Raw genomic sequence first — 20,581 nt, 5'->3', positions numbered from 1 at the left:
CCACACCTAGGAACTGCAAATTAACTTTGCTCCCTCCACCTTTCGGCAGCCAAAATCTAAAGTAAGTGAGATCTGAAGCCTTCAGGAGATTTTAGAGATGCCAAGGTGCTAATCCCCAAGGTGCCAGATTTTTGTGCTGATTCAGGGTGGCCAGGGTTAAACCTTCAGCTTCACTAACAGACTCCCCACTACTAACAGAGGACTTACAAAACAGTACTGCTCATGTGGAAACTAGCTGAGAGGACACACAGGGAAGAGGGTTCGGGGTACGGGGTACGAGGAAGAGGAGGATAAAGATAATGTAGATAGCTCACAGCAGCAAGGAAGCGGAGAAACCGGTTTTCCCAACAGCCAGGATATGTTTATCACCCTGGACCTGAAGCCAGTAACCCCCGAACTCACCCAAGGCATGCTCCCAGACCCTGAGGGCACACAGGGGACCTTTGTAAATATTACACATGGTTTAAAAGCAAGCATGTTTAATGATTAATGATTAATTTGCCCTGGCAATCTTGGCCAGTACAACTACTGGAAAAGTCTGTTAACGTGTATGGGGATGGAGCGGAAATCCTCCAGGGACATCTCCAGAAAGCTCTCCTTCATGTACTCCCAAAGCCTTTGCAAAAGGTTTCTGGGGAGGGCTGCCTTATCCCGTCCGCCATGGTAGGACACTTTACCACGCCAGGCCAGTAGCACGTAGTCTGGAATCATTGCATAACAAAGCATGGCAGCGTATGGTCCCAGTGTTTGCTGGCATGCAGACAACATCCATTCCTTATCGCTCTTTGTTATCCTCAGGAGAGTGATATCATTCACGGTCACCTGGTTGAAATGGGGTGATTTTATTAAGGGGACATTCAGAGGTGCCCGTTCCTGCTCGGCTGAACAGAAATGTTCCCTGCTGTTAGCCACGCAGTGGGGGGGAGGGGTGAAGTGATCATCCCAGAGAATTGGGTGTGGAGGGGGAGGGGGGTTAGTTGGGTTTGTGCTGCATGTTAACCCGGGAACTGCAGCCCCTCCTTTTACATTGCAAACCCATTTTAAATGGCCAACCCAACGGGTGCTTGGTATGGGAAATGAGGGTGCTACTGTTTGAAACCATTCCCACATGTTAAGAAGGTGAAAAAAGCCAAAAGACTGTGGCTTACCATGGCTGCCTGCAAGCTGAAATCTGTTGCCTGGCACTGCGTGAGTGATCTCTCACACCAAACCAGCAGGCCCTCAATATAAGAGGAAAAATGCGACCTTGTAACGAAAGCACATGTGCTGTGTAATGTGAACAGCAAAATTTAACGTGAAAGAGTGTACCCATTGTTCTCTAAAATGTGTCTTTTTTAACCGCCTCTCCCTTCTCCACCAGCTGCAAATGTTTCTCCTTCACAGAGGCTAGTGAAGATTAGAAGGAGAAAACGGCGGACTCGGGATGACATGTTCACGGAGCTCCAGATGTCCTCCCACGCTGAAAGAGCACAGCAGAATGTGTGGAGGCAGTCAATGTCAGACTACAGAAAAGCACAGTATGAACGAGAGGAGAGGTGGCGGGCTGAATCGCGGGATGAACAGAGCAAGTGGTGGGCTGAAGATGATAGGTGGCGTCAGCTTGCAGACAGAAGGCAAGAGTCGATGCTCCGGCTGCTGGAGCATCAAACTGATATGCTCCAGCGTATGGTTGAGCTGCAGGAAAGGCAGCAGGAGCAGAGACCGCTGCTACAGCCCCTGTGTAACCAACAGCCCTCCTCCCCAACTTCCATGGCCTCCTCACCCAGACGCGGTGGGGGGGCCTCCGGCCACCCAGTCACTCCACCCCAGATGATTGCCCGAGCATCAGAAGGCTGGCCTTCAATAAGAGTTAAAGTTTTAAACTGCAGTGTGTCCTTTTCCTTCCCTCCTCCCCCACCCATCCCGGGCTACCTTGGCAATTATCCCCCTAGTTGTGTGATGAATTAATAAAGAATGCATGAATGTGAAGTAACAATGACTTTATTGCCTCTGCAAGCGGTGCTCGAAGGGGGAGGGGAGGGTGGGGTTTTTGGTTTACAGGGAAGTAGAGTGAACTGGGTGGGGGGGTGGGGCGGAGGGTTCATCAAGGAGAAACAAACAGAAGTTTCACACCGTAGCCTGGCCAGTCACAAAACTCGTTTTCAAAGCTTCTCTGATGCGCACCACGCCCTGCTGTGCTCTTCTAACCTCCCTGGTGTCTGGCTGCGTGTAATCAGCGGCCAGGCGATGTGCCTCAACCTCCCACCCCGCCATAGATGTCTCCCCCTTACTCTCACAGATATTGTGGAGCGCACAGCAAGCAGCAATAACAATGGGGATATTCTTTTCGCTGAGGTCTGAGCGAGTCAGTAAGCTGCGCCAGCGCGCTTTTAAACGTCCAAATACACATTCCACCACCATTCGGCACTTGCTCAGCCTGTAGTTGAATAGGTCCCGACTACTGTCCAGGCTGCCTGTGTACGGCATCGTGAGCCATGGCATTAAGGGGTAGGCTGGGTCCCCAAGGATAACTATAGGCATTTCAACATCCCCAACGGTTATTTTCTGGTCCAGGAAGAAAGTCCCTTCCTCCAGCTTTCGAAACAGACCAGAGTGCCTGAAGACGCGAGCATCATGTACCTTTCCCGGCCATCCCACGTTGATGTTGGTGAAACGTCCCTTGTGATCCACCAGGGCTTGCAGCAGCATTGAAAAGTACCCCTTGCGGTTTATGTACTCGGTGGCTTGGTGCTCCGGTGCCAAGATAGGGATATGGGTTCCGCCTATAGCCCCACCATAGTTTGGGAATCCCATTGCAGCAAAGCCATCCACTATGGCCTGCACGTTTCCCAGAGTCACTACCCTTGATATCACCAGGTCTTTCATTGCCCTGGCAACTTGGATCACTGTAGCCCCCACAGTAGATTTGCCCACTCCAAATTGATTCCCGACTGACCGGTAGCTGTCTGGCGTTGCAAGCTTCTACAGGGCTATCGCCACTCGCTTCTCAACTGTGAGGGCTGCTCTCATCCTGGTATTCTGGCGCTTCAGGGCAGGGGAAAGCAAGTCACAAAGTTCCATGAAAGTGCCCTTACGCACGTGAAAGTTTCACAGCCACTGGGAATCATCCCACACCTGCAGCACGATGCGGTCCCACCAGTCTGTGCTTGTTTCCCGGGCCCAGAATCGGCGTTCCACGGCATGAACCTGCCCCAGTAACACCATGATTTGCACATTGCTGGGGCCTGTACTTTGTGAGAGGTCTATGTCCATATCAATGTCCTCATCACTCTCGTCGCCGCGCTGCAATCGCCTCTTCGGCTGGTCCTGGTTTTGCTTTGGCATGTCCTGGCTCTGCATATACTCCAGGACAATACGCGTGGTGTTCATAGTGCTCATAATTGCCGCGGTGATCTGAGCGGGCTCCAGGATCCCAGTGCTATGGCGTCTGGTCTGAAAAAAGGCGCGAAACTAGTATCTGACGGACGGAGGGAGGGAAGGAGGGAGGGAGGGGCGAGTGACGACATGGCGTACAGGTACAAGGAATTAAAATCAACAAAGGTGGCTGTGCATCAGGGAGAAACACAAACAACTGTCACATAGAATGCCCCCCCCCCCCAAAGATTGAACTCAAAACCCTGGGTTTAGCAGGCCGTTGATTTCACGGAGGGAGGGGGAAGCAAATGAATACAGGACAAATCTATTTTTTACATCTTAAGCTGGCAGACGACGGTGCAGCATGACTGATAGCCCTCGGCATCTTCTGGGTGCTTGGCAGAAAATACTGGGCGCTTGGCAGAAAATAGCATACTACAACCGATAGCCATCATCGTCGAGACTGCCCAGGTGCCCATGATTGACAGCCACTGCAGTACGATGACGACGGATATCAGTCGTAATATACCATCTTCTACCAAAAGGCAAGGGGCTGCTGTTGTGTGCAATGCAGCCCCACGTCTGCCAGCACCCAGATCACCGATGAAGGTCATACTGCACCGTCTACTACCAAAAGGCAATTAGCTGCTGCTGTGTAGCAATGCAGTACCATGTCTGCCGGCACCCAGAGGACATATGGTGACAGTGAGCTGAGCTGAGCTGAGCGGGCTCCATGCTTGCCGTGGTATGTTGTCTGCACAGGTAACCCAGGTAAAAAGGCGCAAATCGATTGTCTGCCGTTGCTCTGATGGAGGGGGAGGTGCCTGACGACATGTACCCAGAACCCCCCACGACACTGTTTTGCATCATTCAGGCATTGGGATCTCAACCCAGAATTCCAATGGGCGGCGGAGACTGCGGGAACTGTGGGATAGCTACCCACAGTGCAACGCTCCGGAAGTCGACGCTAGCCTCGGTACTGTGGATGCGGTCCGCCGACTTCATGCCCTTAGAGCATTTTATGTGGGGACACACACAATCGGCTGTATACAACCGATTTCTATAAAACTGGCTTCTATAAATTCGACCTAATTTCGTAGTGTAGACATACCCTTAGTCTGTGCAAGGAGGAGCCGCAGAACTACTTAGATTCCAGGACCCTACTCAATAAATATTGCCAGGGTTTAGTTATAAATATAAAAATAAATCAAATAAAAGGCACCTCACACTTGCTCCAGGTGTCTTTCGAGTCCATCTCTGTTCCCAGTTCAATGACCCCTCTCCTCTTCCCCCGTTAAACAATATTCAAGAAGGGGGGGCAACCTCATCCTATTAACATTAACCAATCAAAACATATTTTGAAAATTTTTAATTATAAGCATTTCTTCCCTTTCTAGAATCTTTTAACCCATCATACCAACCCATGACTTTACCAGGAGCCCTCAGCACTGATTGTTTTTGATGCAAACAGTTCAGTTTGTAGCAGTCTATTTGTCTCCAACTTTTGCTAACTTTGGTAAACAATTTAATGTAACAGGGTGAGCTGGACTTTTGTGACCTTGAACAACTGCGAGTACAGGCCTCTCTTTGCCAGGAGCTGGGACCGGACGACAGGGGATGGATCACCCAAAACTGCCCTGTTCCGTTCATTCCCTCTGAAGCACCTGGCACTGGCCACTACACAGCTTCATTTGCACAGTGAGAGACAGTGACAAAACTGCTCCCTGTGGCTGCAGCTCCATAAAGGACAGCCCTCAGGGGAACCTACACCACAGAAATTAACAAAGGCAATCCTCTGCTGCCCAGCCACTCCTCAGCCAGGGCAGTAATATTCTGAGCAACAGTATCTCTAAGGCAGCTAACAGATAGAACACTATCAGCCTGAGATGTTGTCTCACCCCTTCAGCAGGAAGCAGGGTAGTCCTATTCATATCAGGGTTATCCCACAAAAACAGAGACAGATGGCAACTCCCTGCAGCAGATAGTAGAAGGAAGAGAGAGATGGACCAAGCCAAGGGGAATTGCATTTTCCTTCTCAGGAGCACAAGGTCTACCCTAAGAGTCTATATTAGAAGTGGGGTGTTTAAGCGACTGTTCTGGAAAGCATTAGCATCCATACAAAGGGCACTGGCTGGCTTTGACAGCCTGCACAGGCCTCGAAGACTAGTACGCAGCAGGACAGCATTTTGCATTTCTAGGTCTGTTAGCCCTGGACCCCACATACCACAGTGCGACTGGCCGTCACAGAGCTGAGTGCTGGCAGAGGATTCTTGGCATAAATTGTCACCACCACTTGGCTGCTGGTTTGATGCCAGTCTTGTCGACAAGACACCAACTTCTTATCCTGGTGAGAAAAGGAGCCTGTTACTGAGGCCAGCCTCCAGCACACACATCTCGTCCCCCATTGCAGAAAAAACAGATCTAGCCAAGGAGCCCTGCACCGTTCCTCCTGGCTGATGTGTTAACTAAAGGCTAGAGTCCCAGCATAGCCCTAGAGGCCAAGCTGGCCCAGCACGTCAAATGTAACACTGGGTTCTTTACATTTAGACTAAAGCTATTTCCAACCCAGTCTGCAGCCCAATGAGACTAAAGAGGGTCTCACCATTGTGTGCAGGAGGCAGGGTCACCAAAGCAATTACATCACTTTTAATATCCATCCTCCTCCTGTTCCACAGCAAGATCCTCACCAGGTTTTCCCAAGCCCCACAGTGATTCCCCAGGGAATCAGACAGGCCTGGTTTTCAAGGTACACAATTCAGTCTTCCAATCAGTGCTGGTCCTTCCTCTAAAACTAAACCTCTGTTTCCAGCTGTGAACTTGGTTGGAGAATTCTCTCTCTCTCTCTCAGACCTTAGACTGGCACTCATCACCCCAGAGCTGGAATGCTTTGGGGGCGACACTTCTGAACAAAGCCATCTTAGGGAGCAAGTGTAATTCAACCCAGACTGACACTGGCACTGGCAAGTATGTAACACAGAAATGTTTGGTGCTAGGAAAATTTTGAGAGGCTTTTCCTGCATTCAGAAGTTCAGCTGCCTGTGTGATTCTCACGCACAGTCCAGGTCAGTGTGAGACTGCCTGTCTAGGAAAGGTTTGAAGATGAACAGGCCCATAAATGCTACATCCAATTCAATTGTTTTAAACGTTCCTCTTAACCTGTTCTGTACCTCAGCCAGAGTCTTCCACACGCAAACTGTTACAGCCAGAGAAATGTTTCCTGCTCAACCTTTCCCTTTGACAGTGCAGACACTGGGCTAGCTGATCTCTCTCTCCTAGTCACAGGGGACACTAATCTCCAGAGAGGGGAGGGGAGCAGAGGCTTGGGCCAAGAGACCTTCCTCTCTCGCCCACTGCTGCTTATACTTACCCACCAGCCCATCTAAGCAGCAAGGCCTTGGCACTCTGGGTAGCTGGGCTCAGTGCCCCGCTCTTGCTAACTAACCCTGCTTAACTTTTTTATTTGTCACCCACCAGTGGTTTCTAAGGTGTTAAAACCAAGGGCTGCACTTTCAGCCTGCCCCATCTAAAGGAAGCTATGCAGTAGCCATGCAAGGAGAGCAACGTTCAATTAGGGGAAATGACAGTTATGTATCTCGTGTTATACCAGTTGCACCAGACACAATTCTGTAATAATGTCCCAGTTCTGTGTTGCTGCCTGCTTTAGAAATGGGCGGAGTAATAACCAGCCGTGCCAGTGAAGATGACTACCCTGTAGCAATCAGAGGGGTGTATGTTAAGAAGTAATAGCAGGATATTTCAAAGGGAAGGCTTGTGCTGGCCTGATTTTGTCCTCTCTCGTGTTTTTTTTTAAACAGCTAAGCAGGGCTGGGTCTGGTCAGTCCTGAACTGCAAACCTTCAAGGGAAAAATCCAGGTGGGCATGGGGACCCCTTTGCACTTGCTGACAGGAAGAGCAGACTCTGTGTTAGCTTGGAAGTGCCTTCAAACTTTGGGTGCAGCTTCCCCAGTCCCCTTGCCTGTTGAAATTGATTTAGCCTCCCTTGGAGGGTCACCCCTGGGGAGACTGTTCATATTCTGCACTGCCTGTGTCATGTGTATTTAGTTTTGCTACCATGCCCTGACTTTTTAGCTCATTTCCATTAGGTTTGGCTGAGATAGCATTTCTTTTTATGCATCTATCGCTAGTGGTTTGAAACACCTGCCTTCTGAGCTAAGCTGCTCAGACCTGGTCTCAGACAAGAGGGAAAAGTTTAAGAAAAGTTTGAAAAAGGATCAGAGATTCAAATACATTTTTAAATATGTTTTAATTTATCCTCAGTTTAAAAAAAACGCTCAAGAAAGTTATATGCACAAGCCTATGTGACTGAAGGCAGCATGTGGTGAAGGGCTGCAATCACTAAATGCCAGAAATGCAGTTAAGGCTCTCACAGACTGTCATGCAGCCCCATTCTTCATAGGCACTACAGTATGGCTTATCCCATGCGATCATACAAAGCCTAATAACACCTGTATGGTGGTTTCCCTCTTCAAAGCCCTGTGCTGTATAAATATTGTTGGAGTCCTTGCCACTGGGCAAAGTGACACATTATTCAGCAAATGACAGACTAAAATGGAGAGGACATTAATTTCTCTCCATCCTGGGTCTGCACTAGCCCTTTACAGAAGGGACACAGTGAGCAGTCCTGGCCCAGTCCCACTCTCCCTACAAGGAGGGATTATTTGCGTAAACAGCACTAACAGGATTTGGCTCTCATGCCTACTCTGCCCCTTTGCCTAGCACCCTGATGCTCCAATGCAGGCATTTGTGTTTCTGCCTGTGCTGTGTGATCAGGAAAGGAGACTCGGGTAATGCACATTCAAGGCCTCAGAATTACAATGGTTTCAGCCATAATATTTTTTGCATGTGATATTTTAAGAATCCATTTGGCCTGTCATGCCCCAGTGACAAGCAGATGCCACAGTTACCAGCACAGAGCGGGGAGCAGTGACAGTTCAGGATTCCTTTGCTGTCTGCTCACTGCTCTAAGCCTTGCCGCAGTGGCATACCTCCTTCTTTATCCAGCTGTGTTTTCCAGTGCTGCAGCCCTCTTGCTCCAGAAACACACTGAAGTCTGTAGTTTTAATGCCACAGCAACTCCAGTACTTCATACTGGGGAAAGAGCAAGAAACAAATTAATTTAGGAATGCCAGAAAGGGACACGAGTCCAAGGAAGATGGGAGCTCTAGGGGTTTAGGGGTAGAGCTAGGTGGAGACAGGGAGACCTGGGGCACTCAAGATGCTGAGCATGGGGGATCTGGGACTGACAGCTCCAGTCTGAACAAACTCAGAGGGACTAAGAGATGTGGCCATCTGCTAGCCTGTCTGTGTGACATGAGCTGGGGTGTCACATGGCCACAGGATAAAAATAACCAACACAACTGGCCATCTAGTTGGAGGAGCTGCGGACTGAGTGGGCCTCCCCAGGGTGAGCGTCTCTCCTTGTGGGAAAGCTTGCTGTGCTGCTGACTGGTCTGCCACTGAAGAGCGGAGTCAGGGTCCAAGGCAGGCAGGCAGTTTTTACAAGTATGGGGATAAAATTCTCCTGGTTCCAAAGGATGTTGCTTACCCCTCATGGAAGACAGGAACTCCGGGGTGGAAAATACAAGCCTCTGTCTCATTCTCTGCCCCCTTGTAGATCTGCCGGGGAAGAGGCAGTGGCAATGATCAGCACAGCATATTGATGAAAATGAAACCTGACCTGAACCTTTAGGGGAAGGAGAATTCTTTGCTTAAAGTGCAGCTGGTCCCCGCAGTGTCCTGCAGGACATGGCTGGAGCCTCAGGACCCTTCACTGACTGCCCCTTCCCCAGTTCTCCCCTCAAACACTTGCAGCATGGGATGGGAGGCTCAGATACCAAGGGGACAGGGACAGAGACATACACTCACTATTAGCCATTCTCAGTCCCCACACCCGTCACCTTTCCCTCCTTGCCATTTCCATGCTTCCCCACATTGTGTGTTTGCTCCCTGCTGGTTTTGCTACCCCTCCCTCTCCCGCCCGGCACTCCCTGTGCTGTGCTCTCCCTCCTTCTCCTTGCCCTCTCAGTCTCTCCCTACACCGTTCAATCTACTTCCTTCTGGATCCCACTCACCCTAATCCCTCCCTCCTTCCAGCCCCTTGAACCCCTCCCTTCTCCCCATGGTTACAGGCTTCCCAGCTGCACTGGGACGAGCACCCCTGCTCCAGGGTTCTGGGGTTGGAAGGTTACACACCTACACAAGCCATCAGTGTGCAATGCTGGTGTGATGGAACTGCTGTCTGTCATGCAGACCATTCCAGGAGCCTGCTCTCCTGGCCAGTGGAGGCTGCAGTAAGAGCTTTTTGGGAAGCCTGTTGGATTTCGGTGACGGAAGTGGGGACGCCAACTTTGCTGTGGGGCCAGCAGATTCCACCCGAAACCTTCACTGTGGCTGAAGAAAATGTAGCTAGATGTTCCTGTCGTAAGTCCCAGGTGCTGACACTTACTATTTTTGGTGGGCACTAGAGAGATCGTGAAGACCCTCTCCCCCCAGTTGCCAAACAAACCCAGAAAGCTGGTCTCTGCCAGTGCAGGGCACTGAACCAGAATCAGCAGGGAAGGGAGCATGTGTCCACAGAGCTACGCTCCGAGATCTGATTCCCCAGAGCCTGGGACACCCTGACCTGGACTTTGGAACACAAAACCAAGGGTGCAACTCACCACCTTACAGCCTGAGTTCTTACAGGTGGTGCCAGGTCTGACATCCGGAATGGCCTCTGCTGTAATCAACACACATAGCACAGAGCTCTTTATCAGGCTTAGACATTCACCCAGGGGTTCCACTCACACGCCCATCATCCAGGACCATGAGCCACATTATTCTTCACCAGGATACCAGTCCATAGCCCCCCAGTGCACAGCTCCATCTTGGCATATAACCCCACAGCCTGCCACGGCCTGCAATCCCTCTTCATGATACACATACCTGCTTCTAAGTAGTGCACCCTCCATGCTTCCCATAATGCACAGCCCAAGACTACCCTGCCAGGCCCATCCCCATCTTCTCACCCCTGCACAAGGAACCTCCCTCTGGGCATTGGTTTTTGGAGGCCAGCTTCAGCTTCTCCAGGGTCTGCTCCAGAGACCTGGACACTTTAATCAGCAGTGGCTGTCTTGGCTCATCAGAGCTGGAAAGAAAAACCACACCCAACATAACAAAAAACAGCATTGTTTCCCTCAACACTCAGATTAACCTTCCCTGCCCCATCTTGAGAGGGAAGCAGGGGCAGGGCCATCTACATGGCCAGTGCCTGACTCACCTTGGCCTTTCACGCTGCATCTTCTCAGCTGATTTGGGGCTTTGGACAATGAGTTCTGTGCTTGGCTTGGCCTTCAGCTTGTCTGAGGTATCCTCTGGCCGGAAAGGCTCAGGGGGCTTCTCAATGCTGTGACACCCCTTCATGCAGCCCTAAGGGGAGGGACCAGAGACAAGCCTAACACTCCTTTTGACCTCCCCACGCAAGGGGCTTGTAGGTTATGGCCGTAGACTCACAGACTTTCAGCCAGAAGGGACCAGGGTGATCATCTAGTCTGACCTCCTGCACATCACAGGCCACAGACCTCCCCCACCCACTCCTGTAGGAGGCCCATAATCTCTGGTTGAGTTACTGACGTCTTCAATTTGTGATGTAATGATGTCAAGTTACAAAGAATCCACCATTTACTCTACTCCAGAGCAGTAAGTGACACATGTCCCATGCTGCAGGGAAAGGCTGCCCCCGAACTCCACAAAGCCAGGACACTAAGTACACTAATGTGTGGGGCACCATGCAGGGGACAGTCCCTAACCTCAGCAGCCCAAGGGAGCAGAGCGTCATGCTGTGCCCAGCTGCATTAACTGCCAGGAAGTTGTGCCAAAAGCATCCCAACAGCCTAGCACTACAGTGCAGCAGGAGGGGGTGGCTCAGGAACCTCTGAGTGCCAATGGGCAAGGGGAACAGAGGGTTGCCTGGGTGACAAGGATCTCCTGGGTCTGGGACATACAGTCTATCTAGGTCACCAAAGAATGTCGTCTGAGCTCTCAAAGAAAAGCCAGCGTCACACTGGTCATCAATCTAATCACAAACGGCACATACAGATGCCGTGTAAGGAGTTACGTATATACACTGGCAATTATGTACTTAATGTCTGTGTCTAGGGCTGGCCACTAGCAAAGGTAAAAAAGCGGTTTCTGTCAGACAAGAAGTGTCTGGCTGTTTAGACCTAAATTAAATACTGTATGGTTCACAGCAGGTCACCTCTCCCTAGTCTGAACCGAATGCTAATGAAGCACTGTGAAGTGAGAGAAAAGTAACAGGAAGAAGCAAACAGCCGGGGAAGAGGGATCGGAGAAGAGAGACCCCATCTTGAGGTGCACGTCAAAGATTTGCTCTAGAATATTTGGGGGACAAAAAATGACACCCTAGCATCCTTCCCTGAGGCAGCAAACGAACAGTCAGTTTGCTTTGTGAAAGAGGAGTCTCAGCCAGGCTTGGCTGAAAACGCTGGTGAGAACGATGGGTGAGACAAGCTGTTAAACCAGAGGATAACTTGTTTTAGTCTCTAGAAAGCATGTTATGATTTTGATTTGTACGTAACCCATTTTTCCAGTATTCTCACTATCACATGAATCTTGGTTCTCTGACAACAAACACATTCTTGTTTTCATTATAACTAGATCTCAGTGCTGTGATGTTAAGCAAAGTGCTGAACCTGAGTTGAGTCTTACAAGCTGGCGTACGGTTCCTTAGGAACTGCAGGCCTGGTAGCCCTGTGAGGGTTCAGTGGAGGGGGCTAGACACTACAGGGAACACTCCAAGGATCTGGCAGTTGGTGTGTTGCTACCTGAACAGAGAGACCGAGGCCTGGAAGGCTCTAATTGTGCTGCCAGAGGCTGGTGGTTTCAAGGATCTGATCCACATCAGGCACAAACAAGACTTCCTCATGATGAGGCTAGGTGGTGGTGAGGTGCCTCACAACCCTGGGCACCTCTGGGGAGCATTGCAGAGAGGCCTCTGGCTCTTCTTTTTGTGTACCAGTCCTTTGCTGGTGAAGCGCAATGTGCATAACAGTTAGCCAGAAAGGCAGACATTGCAATAATCAACACCGGAGATCCCAGGGCCTGAGCAGGAGTGTTAGCTACTGCGACGGATATGGGTGGGAGATTTTTGATACGCTGCAAATGAAGAAATGGCAAGATTTGGGCTTGGCCTGGATGTGATGGGAGGAGTGAGAGACAGCCCCCGAGTTAAGTGCTTGAGTGAGAGAAAAGAGAGTTGTGAGTGAGGAAGTGGAGCGAATTTAGGAAGGAAGGAAGGAAGGTTTTTTCCATCCATCTTAAATATGACTGGTAAGCCATCCAGGAGCAGTCCGTGAGAGACTGAGAAGCAGGACTAGGCAGAGAAAGTCAGATCCATATCCATCAACCAGTATCTAGGACTCAGATGAGTAACATCATTAGGCTGAGAAAAATTCCCACTAGAGTAGGGGAACCAGGGGAGCTGGGTGGGAATGGGATAGACCAGATGGTGGACAGGGAATTGGATGGGGGGGAGACAGGCTGGATGGAGACAGGGAACCAGCCGGGAGAGGAACAGACTGGCCAGGGCAGAGATGGGGAAATGGACAGGGTGGGGACAGACCAGGCAGGGCTAAGGATCTGGCCAGGGAAGTGGAGGGGACAGAGACAGACCAGCAAGATATAGGGATCTGGCCAGGGATGGACCAGATGGGGATAGGAATCTGGCCAGGGAAGTGGACAGGGCAGGGACAGACTGGCCAGGGATAGAGATCTGGGCAGGGAAGTGAACGGGACAGGGACAGACCAGCCGTGGATAGGGATCTGGCCAGGGAAGTGGACAGAGTTGGGACAGACCAGTCAGGCAGCCCGAGGGTGAGGGTTCGGCTGTTTTGTTTTGGGGGCCAAGTGTGTCTAGGAGCAGTGGAGACTGGAGTGCCTGTAGAGGTGGGTGGGTTACATACCTTTATGGAGAGGAATTCGGAGAAGTCTGTGGTTCGTTTCTTGCAACAAGACCAGCCCTGGACACAAGAATAGGATGTATATGGTCAGGTACGGAAAACGAATACTGACCTCTCAATCCCCACATCAAACACACACTTCCCTATATCCTGGATCTCCCTTTGTCCTGGATGGACTGTCACCCATACACATGGACTGTCACCCATACCTCACGTAGGCAGCTGTTTCTGGCACCTGATTCTGAACTTATGACAAGAGCTGTCCCTTTACCGCTGCACTCACCTTTAGGGCATCATGGAATATGGGAACACCTGGGTGGTACACACAGGAATCTATGAGCCAAAAACAAGAACATAAGAACATAAGAATGGCCAGACTGGGTCAAATCAAAGGTCCATCCAGCCCAGTGTCCTGCCTTCCAACAGTGGCCAATGCCAGGTGCCCCAGAGGAATGAACAGAACAGAGAATCATCAAGTGATCCATCACCTGTTGCCCATTCCCAGCTTCTGGCAAACAGAGGCTAGCGACACCATGCCTGCCCATCCTGGCTAATATCCATTGATGGACCTATCCTCCATGAATTTATCTAGTTCTTTTTTGAACCCTGTTATAGTCTTGGCCTTCTACAACATCCTCTGGCAAGGAGTTCCACAGGTTGACTGTGCATTATGTGAAAAAATACTTCCTTTTGTTTGTTTTAAACCTGCTGCCTATTAATTTCATTTGGTGGCCCCTAGTTCTTCTGTTATGAGAATGAGTAAATAATACTTCCTTATTTACTTTCTCCACACCAGTCATGATTTTATAGACCTCTATCATATCCCCACGTAGTCATCTTTTTTCCAAGCTGAAAAGTCCCAGTCTTATTAATCTATTCTCATATGGAAGCCATTCCATACCCCTAATGATATTTGTTGCCCTTTCCTGAACCTTTTCCAAGTCCAATAGATCTTTTTTGAAATGGGGCAACCACATCTGCATGCAGTATTCAAGGTGTGGGCGTACCATGGATTTATATAGAGGCAATATGATATTTTCTGTCTTATTATCTATCCCTTTCTTAATGATTTCCAACATTCTGTTTGCTTTTTTGACTGCCGCTGCACATTGAGTGGATGTTTTCAGAGAACTATCCACAATGACGCCAAGATCTTTCTTGAGTGATAACAGCTAATTTAGACCCCATCTCTCAAAACAGAGTCAGCGCTTCAGGACACAAATCCCTATTGGTCAGCCAGCGCTCCTGCCCTGCTCCCTACAGCATCCCTGTGACATGCCCGGGGGCACAATCCAGACTAATGAGTAGCTGTGTCACCCCTTCCCCTGTAACCTTGGGTGCTTTATGATGCCTTGCTGTAGGAGCTCCCACCTGGGGCACTCACAAACAGCCTTCCAGGGCTTGCTGGTGAGCAGCTCCATGGCTCACCGATGGTCAGCTTCCAGCCGCTGCTCTTATGCCTGCTTTTCTTTGGCTCACTTTCTCTGTCTCTCTTCTTTCTCCAATCTGGCCAGCTCTAGCTTTGAAGTTCTGTCGCTGCTACTCATTTTTATGATTTACTGTTTCTATTTCCCTTATTCAAAATAAGCAAACAGAAAACAACAAGCTGTAACCTCTCTGTGACTGTTTCCAGCCACCAGTGCTATCCCAGTGCTGTGCACAAACCTAGTACCAAGGTACAATCCAGACTAACGAGTAGCAGTGTCACCCCGTCCTCTAACCTGGGGTGCCCTTTGCCAGGCTGTGCTGCTGTAGCCTCCAGTCTGGCCTACTCACAAACAGTCTCCAGCATCTAAGTCACTCCCAGCTATGTCTGTGTGCTGCAGCCAGCCAGCCACACCATGGCTCTACCAGCCTTGATTATACTGCAGGGTGACCCCAGCACACCCCCCGTCTTAGGTTTTCCCCTAGAAATAGGTGTCCTGTAATCCTCAACGCTCTCCTGGACAATACAGATATGATAAGTCTGCTATTTTTTAAGATAATTATATGCCATCTTATTATTTTAAATAGTTCTTCAGACACTTCAATTTAAACACATTGGATTAGATAAAACAGTAAAAAGTTTATTAACTACACAAAGAGATTTTAAGTGAATACAGGTAATGAGGCATAAAAGTCAGAAATTATTTACAAGAAAAAGAAAGATAAAATGCAATTCGTGCTGAACTTAACAAACTATACTAAATTCAAAGCAAAGTTTTTCTCAGCACGTCCTCTCAACAGTCTTGTTGACCAAACTTTTCGGCCAGGACCCCTGCTTCCTTTGTCCCTTCTCATGTGGTGAATCAATGGACAGAGAGGGAGAGAGCAGGGGGAGTGTTCTTTGAGGTATTTATCCCTCATTTTTATAGTGTCAGTCCCCCTCTTGAAAACATTTCCAGCTGAAATTCAGGACAGAGAGCAGGTTGCCCAACCTACTGACCCTCCGAGCCACATACGGCAATCTTCAGAAGTTCGAGAGCCAGGGCACACCTGCCAGGACTCAGTGCTTCACCCCCATTGGAGGTGCCTGCTGGGGCTCTGGTTTCAGCCCCGCTCCTGCTGAAGCCCTGAGACTTCTCCCTCCCTGCTGGGCCGAAGCCCCTGCCCCACTCCCCTACTGCAAGGCAGAGGCCCTGAGCTCCCCCACGAATCTGATAAGCAGAGAGTGGGGATGTTGTGGGGAACTCCAGGAGCCGCACTTTAATGGTAAAAGAGCCGCATGCAGCTCACAAGTCACGGTTTGGCCACCCCTGACATAGAGATCCTATAGGGAAGGATGTTCCCTGCTGCTCTTCCTCACTGGTTGGAGCGTCTTTTGTTTCCCTTCCTGCTTGATGACTCTGTTTATTGCTTAAATGCAAATTAAGCAGAGCACGCAATCCTTTGTTTGACACAGACCTGTTTGCCAACCTCAGTTTGGAACATATGTTAAAATCACCATACAGGGGAATCTTATAATGTCACAGACAATGTTGCCTCACACATTTTATCAGGACAATACAGACCAGCAAATATGAGTTTTCAGATGGTACCTCACAAGGCACACTCTATACAAAGATTATTACAACAGTGAGCAGGGTGTGGACACAGGGGTGCATTCTGTCATGGCCACCCTGCTGGGAGAGGCTGCGACTGAAGTGGCTGGGGCAACCCCCATGCATCCACAGCCAGTACGTCTGCCCTGTTTCCTACAGGGTCTCCTCCTGGGCGAGGCTGGGAACGGAGTAACTGGAGCTCCCACACAGCCAGCGCTCCTGCCTTGATCACTGTGGTGGACCGGCTAGGAACTATTGGGACAAGAGCACTGAGTTTCCCTTCTGCCGAACAGAGTGTGCATTCTTGAAGCCTACTCCAGCCGTCAGTGTGGTGCTTGTCAGAGCAGCAGGTCCCTGTCTACAGGAGTGAGTCAGATTGCAATGAGAAGCAGTGCCTGCTGCTACCCCTTTCCCTAGCTCAAGCGGTTGGGCCAATCAGGCTATTAGTAGGAGGCCTATTAGAACGAGCATTGCCAGCAGATCAAGGGAAGTGATTCTTCCCCTCTATTCGGCACTGGAGAGGCCACATCTGGAGTATTGTGTCCAGTTTTGGGCACCCCACTACAGAAGGAATGTGGACAAATTGCCGAGAGTCCAGCGGAGGGCAACAAAAATGATTAGGGGTCTGGAGCACATGACTTATGAGGAGAGGCTGAGGGAACTGGGATTGTTTAGTCTCCAGAAGAGAAGAATGAGGGGGGATTTGCTAGCAGCCTTCAACTACCTGACGGGGGGTTCCAAAGAGGATGGAGCTCGGCTGTTCTCAGTGGTGGCAGATGACAGAACAAGGAGCAATGGTCTCAAGTTGCAGTGGGGGAGGTTCCAGGTTGGATATCAGGAAACACTATTTCACTAGGAGGGTGGTGAAGCACTGGAATGGGTTACCTAGGGAGGTGGTGGAATCTCCATCCTTAGAGTTTTTTAAGGCCCAGCTTGACAAAGCCCTGGCTGGGATGATTTAGTTGGGAATTGGTCCTGCTTTGAGCAGGGGGTTGGACTAGATGACCTCCTGAGGTCTCTTCCAACCCTGATATTCTATGATTCTATTTCCAGGTCTGGTCCACAGGGTAGCACTTCTCAGATTTGCATTTTACGCCCCTATGAGATACTCAGCTCGGGACAGACACCTGCAGATGCCCACTGGACAGTCAATGCCCTACCTGGTTCTCATGCACCTCAGGAACCAGAGACTGTTCTGGGCTTTGAAGAACCCAGACTAGCTAAGAGCAGAGCCTAGGGCCCCCGAGTACCTGGAACTCCATCAACAGCTGCAATGACCCTGACCTCAGCGATTCAACACCTGTCTGGAAGGGAGTTCTCATTGACACCAGTTGCCTCCATTTACCTGAACTTCACTAGACCCCTCACTTAGGCTCCTCGCTTACTCAGACAATTGGCCCTGGAAAAAACATTAAAATGCTGCCAACTCAATGAAATACTTCCAGGGGATTGGATAGGGGAAGGGGGCTGAATTTATTTTCATGCCTAAGGCCCCAGGTTAGCTTAACCCTACCATGCAATTCAGTGCAGATTGGTGTCAACTCATGGGCAGAATTTGCATCCCCTTCCACATTTTCAGGCACCATCTACTAATTGGCCATGGTTTTCCACATGCAGCTGAATGCTGCTGACTCAGATGGGCATTTCCAAGAGTCGAGGAATCAGCTAGAGCAACTGGCTCACTGGAAATCCCAGTAGTTCAACTTCTGTTACCTGACACAAGGGCAAGGAAACGTTGTAACAAGATTGAGGAAAAAAGCTCAAATCTCAGCTCACTAACTCCTGGAAAACAAATCCACTTACCCTCATAGTTCTTATCGGCATCAAATCTTTGTCCACAGCCCTTGTTGTAACACAGCAAAGCCATTTCCAAGGCTCGAACAATTGTAACTCCTGCCCTGTGGTGCAAAGGGCCTGTGCACACTTTCCTGTCCCTGCGCTGATTAATTACACTGCTCTGTAAAGCCTGCAGCAGAGAGAGTCTGGAAGGAGAGATGGGCTGGTTCTATCTTTAGGCACAGCCAGAGAGGAGCGGTCTGGCAATCAGAGAGCAACCCAAAGATGGGCACACAGGCCCAGCAGCTGAGCTGGCTGGACATGTCTGTCAGCTTCAAGTGTCACTGTCTGAGCAGACATTTCTGTCCTGCCCCCCTCCTGAGAGGGGAGGGCCCACAGCAACTGCAGGCGGGGAAAGGAACAAAATAAGACAGAAGCCAAATTTATCCCTAGTGCAAGCCCACAAACTTCCATGCCCTGGTGTGAATAATGACATAATCCCTGTGCTAGGAAGGCAGCTGCTGCAGCCAAGGTTATGTTCAGTCAAAAGGCCTTTCTTTGTCCTCCTAATCAGTGACTCCACTGCACAATCACTCATCTTGCAGCAGCACAATTTTTCCAATGATCCGCTCAGTCTGACTTTTGGGAAACCAAGCTGGGTTCTTCTCCCTGCCCCGCCGCCATCCCTAAGAAGAATGTAGCTAGTGAATCTGTTGTGGAGTCCAGCACATCCATTTATGTGAGTGTGAACAGTAAGCAAAGGTTGATGTTATTTATTACACGTACAGTGTCATTGGTGTGGGGGTGGAGGAACATCCTTAGACTAGCAGACAAACAGTTTAAATGATGCTTAAAGCACAATTTCAGTCCCAGTCCAGGTGTGTAGCCAGGCAGTATTAGAACGGGGCTTGGGCAGGTGCTACTTTTACATTAATATTTTCTAATCATATCCCTACTTTTAATTCCTTACACAGTGACAAGGAGGAGACTGGGTTATGAGGCAATACATTTAAGTATCCTGAACTTTACTAATAGGAAAAAGAATATTTCCAGCAAGTGATTCTAAGTCTCAACCTTGGTGTATGGAAATATTTGGCCAAGGACAGAGCAGGGTTCAGATAATCCAAACGTTACAGAAAGAACCAAAGGTTTCTAGCAAACCAAGGGAAGAGACATTCCAGAAGGTCCCAAGCGCATGCGTCGAGCCTCCTGAGTGACACAGCTGTTCCAATGACTACGGAGGCTGGGGGAGGAAGGTGCCAGCTATTACTAGATACACAGATGTCAGTGTACAAAGACACCAGCTGGCCTTTCGCAAAGCACCTCAGACAGGGTCTAGTGAAATCCAGCCTGGATGGAATGTGCTGTGATAGAGACGGCAGTGTCCAGCATGTGCTTGGGAAACCTCACTGAATTCAGTGCAAGTATCTTTGGGGGTCATTGTATTAAATGCAAAGTTTATGTATTATTGTGGGCCAGGATTGTATGTAACCTCTTGTAAAGGGTTCACTTACTGCAGGAGTGCCGCCTCATGGCCAGGCATGGCATAGCAACTGTCTTCCCACATGGCACCCCCTGCTAATGGCTGTTCTATCACTACAATGGTCTCTCTCCCCTAGGGTGACCAGATGTCCCGATTTTATAGGGACAGTCCCGATTTTTGGAGCTTTTTCTTACATAGGCACCTATTACCCCCCACCCCCGTCCCGATTTTTCACACTTGCTATCTGGTCACCCTACTCTCCCCACAACTTGTCCCTCTGGACAGATCATGCTTTTGTCCACCCCTCCCAGGGTAACAGAGCGTCTAATGACCTTACAGCAGGTCTTCTGTCTGCCTCTGGGCTCTTTATACCCCTTACCTCATGGGGTTTCACCCCACCTTCCTCAGCGGTTGGTAGGGGAACCCAGGCCCACCCTCTACTCTGGGTTGCAGCCCAGGACCCACTAGCTGGCAGCCAAGGGTCCCTCAGAGTCCTTGCTGCCCCCCCGGACCACTTCGTACCTCTTCTATACCCCACTGAGTGACTGAAGACTCTCCCCCTGCAGCCCCTTTCTGCTGCAAATTTCCTGGCTTTATAAGCACTACCCAGCCCCTCCCCAGCTGTGCTCCATCTTCAATCAGGCCCAGATTAATCCATTCAGGGCTTGTGTGGAGTACACACCCCATTGCACCTCTCTATGGGGGAGATGTGATCTGAGGCCTGCAAGTTCAAAGGACTACCACTGAAAATGTGCCAGACAAGAATGGACTTTTGGACAAGAATAGACAATAAGCATTAAGTGGGTTTCCTGTAGAGTATCTGGAAGGCGGGGGGAGGGTTGGTTAATGCAAATTCCCCACTTCTGGTTATGCACAAACCCTGCCTTTTGAAGCTATGCCCTGAGGGGCGGGTCTTTGACTGCTGGTTACCTGTTCCCGAAGATTAGAGATCAAAGGCCCAAGCTGTATAA

General features: G+C 49.8%; 1 protein-coding gene across 5 annotated transcripts in view; it reads right to left on the bottom strand.

Annotated features, from left to right (window-relative positions):
- Positions 1-18,610, bottom strand: part of ITGB1BP2 (integrin subunit beta 1 binding protein 2) — a 55,174-nt gene extending 36,564 nt beyond the window's left edge. Inside the window, exons 1-10 of one of the 5 annotated variants that reach the window (XM_065557412.1) lie at positions 18,155-18,513; positions 13,615-13,664; positions 13,335-13,391; positions 10,634-10,782; positions 10,383-10,501; positions 10,035-10,093; positions 8,921-8,991; positions 8,361-8,463; positions 5,579-5,698; positions 1,149-1,220 (exon numbers count right to left, since the gene is read on the bottom strand). In XM_065557412.1, coding sequence (XP_065413484.1) covers positions 1,149-1,220; positions 5,579-5,698; positions 8,361-8,463; positions 8,921-8,991; positions 10,035-10,093; positions 10,383-10,501; positions 10,634-10,782; positions 13,335-13,391; positions 13,615-13,664; positions 18,155-18,218 — 864 coding nt within the window. In that variant the 5' untranslated portion in view covers positions 18,219-18,513. Of the gene's footprint in view, positions 1-1,148; positions 1,221-1,964; positions 3,433-5,578; positions 5,699-8,360; positions 8,464-8,920; positions 8,992-10,034; positions 10,094-10,382; positions 10,502-10,633; positions 10,783-13,334; positions 13,392-13,614; positions 13,665-18,154 lie in introns of those variants that run through there. The other 4 variants (XM_065557413.1, XM_065557416.1, XM_065557415.1 and 1 more) reach the window with 4 other exon arrangements.
- Between the last annotated feature and the right edge of the window lie 1,971 nt (positions 18,611-20,581).

Source organism: Chrysemys picta, chromosome 9 (assembly GCF_011386835.1).
Source record: "Chrysemys picta bellii isolate R12L10 chromosome 9, ASM1138683v2, whole genome shotgun sequence".
NCBI classification, from domain to species: Eukaryota; Metazoa; Chordata; order Testudines; family Emydidae; genus Chrysemys; species Chrysemys picta.
Note: the sequence above shows the minus strand (reverse complement) of the source record. Positions and strands in the feature narration are given on the sequence as shown.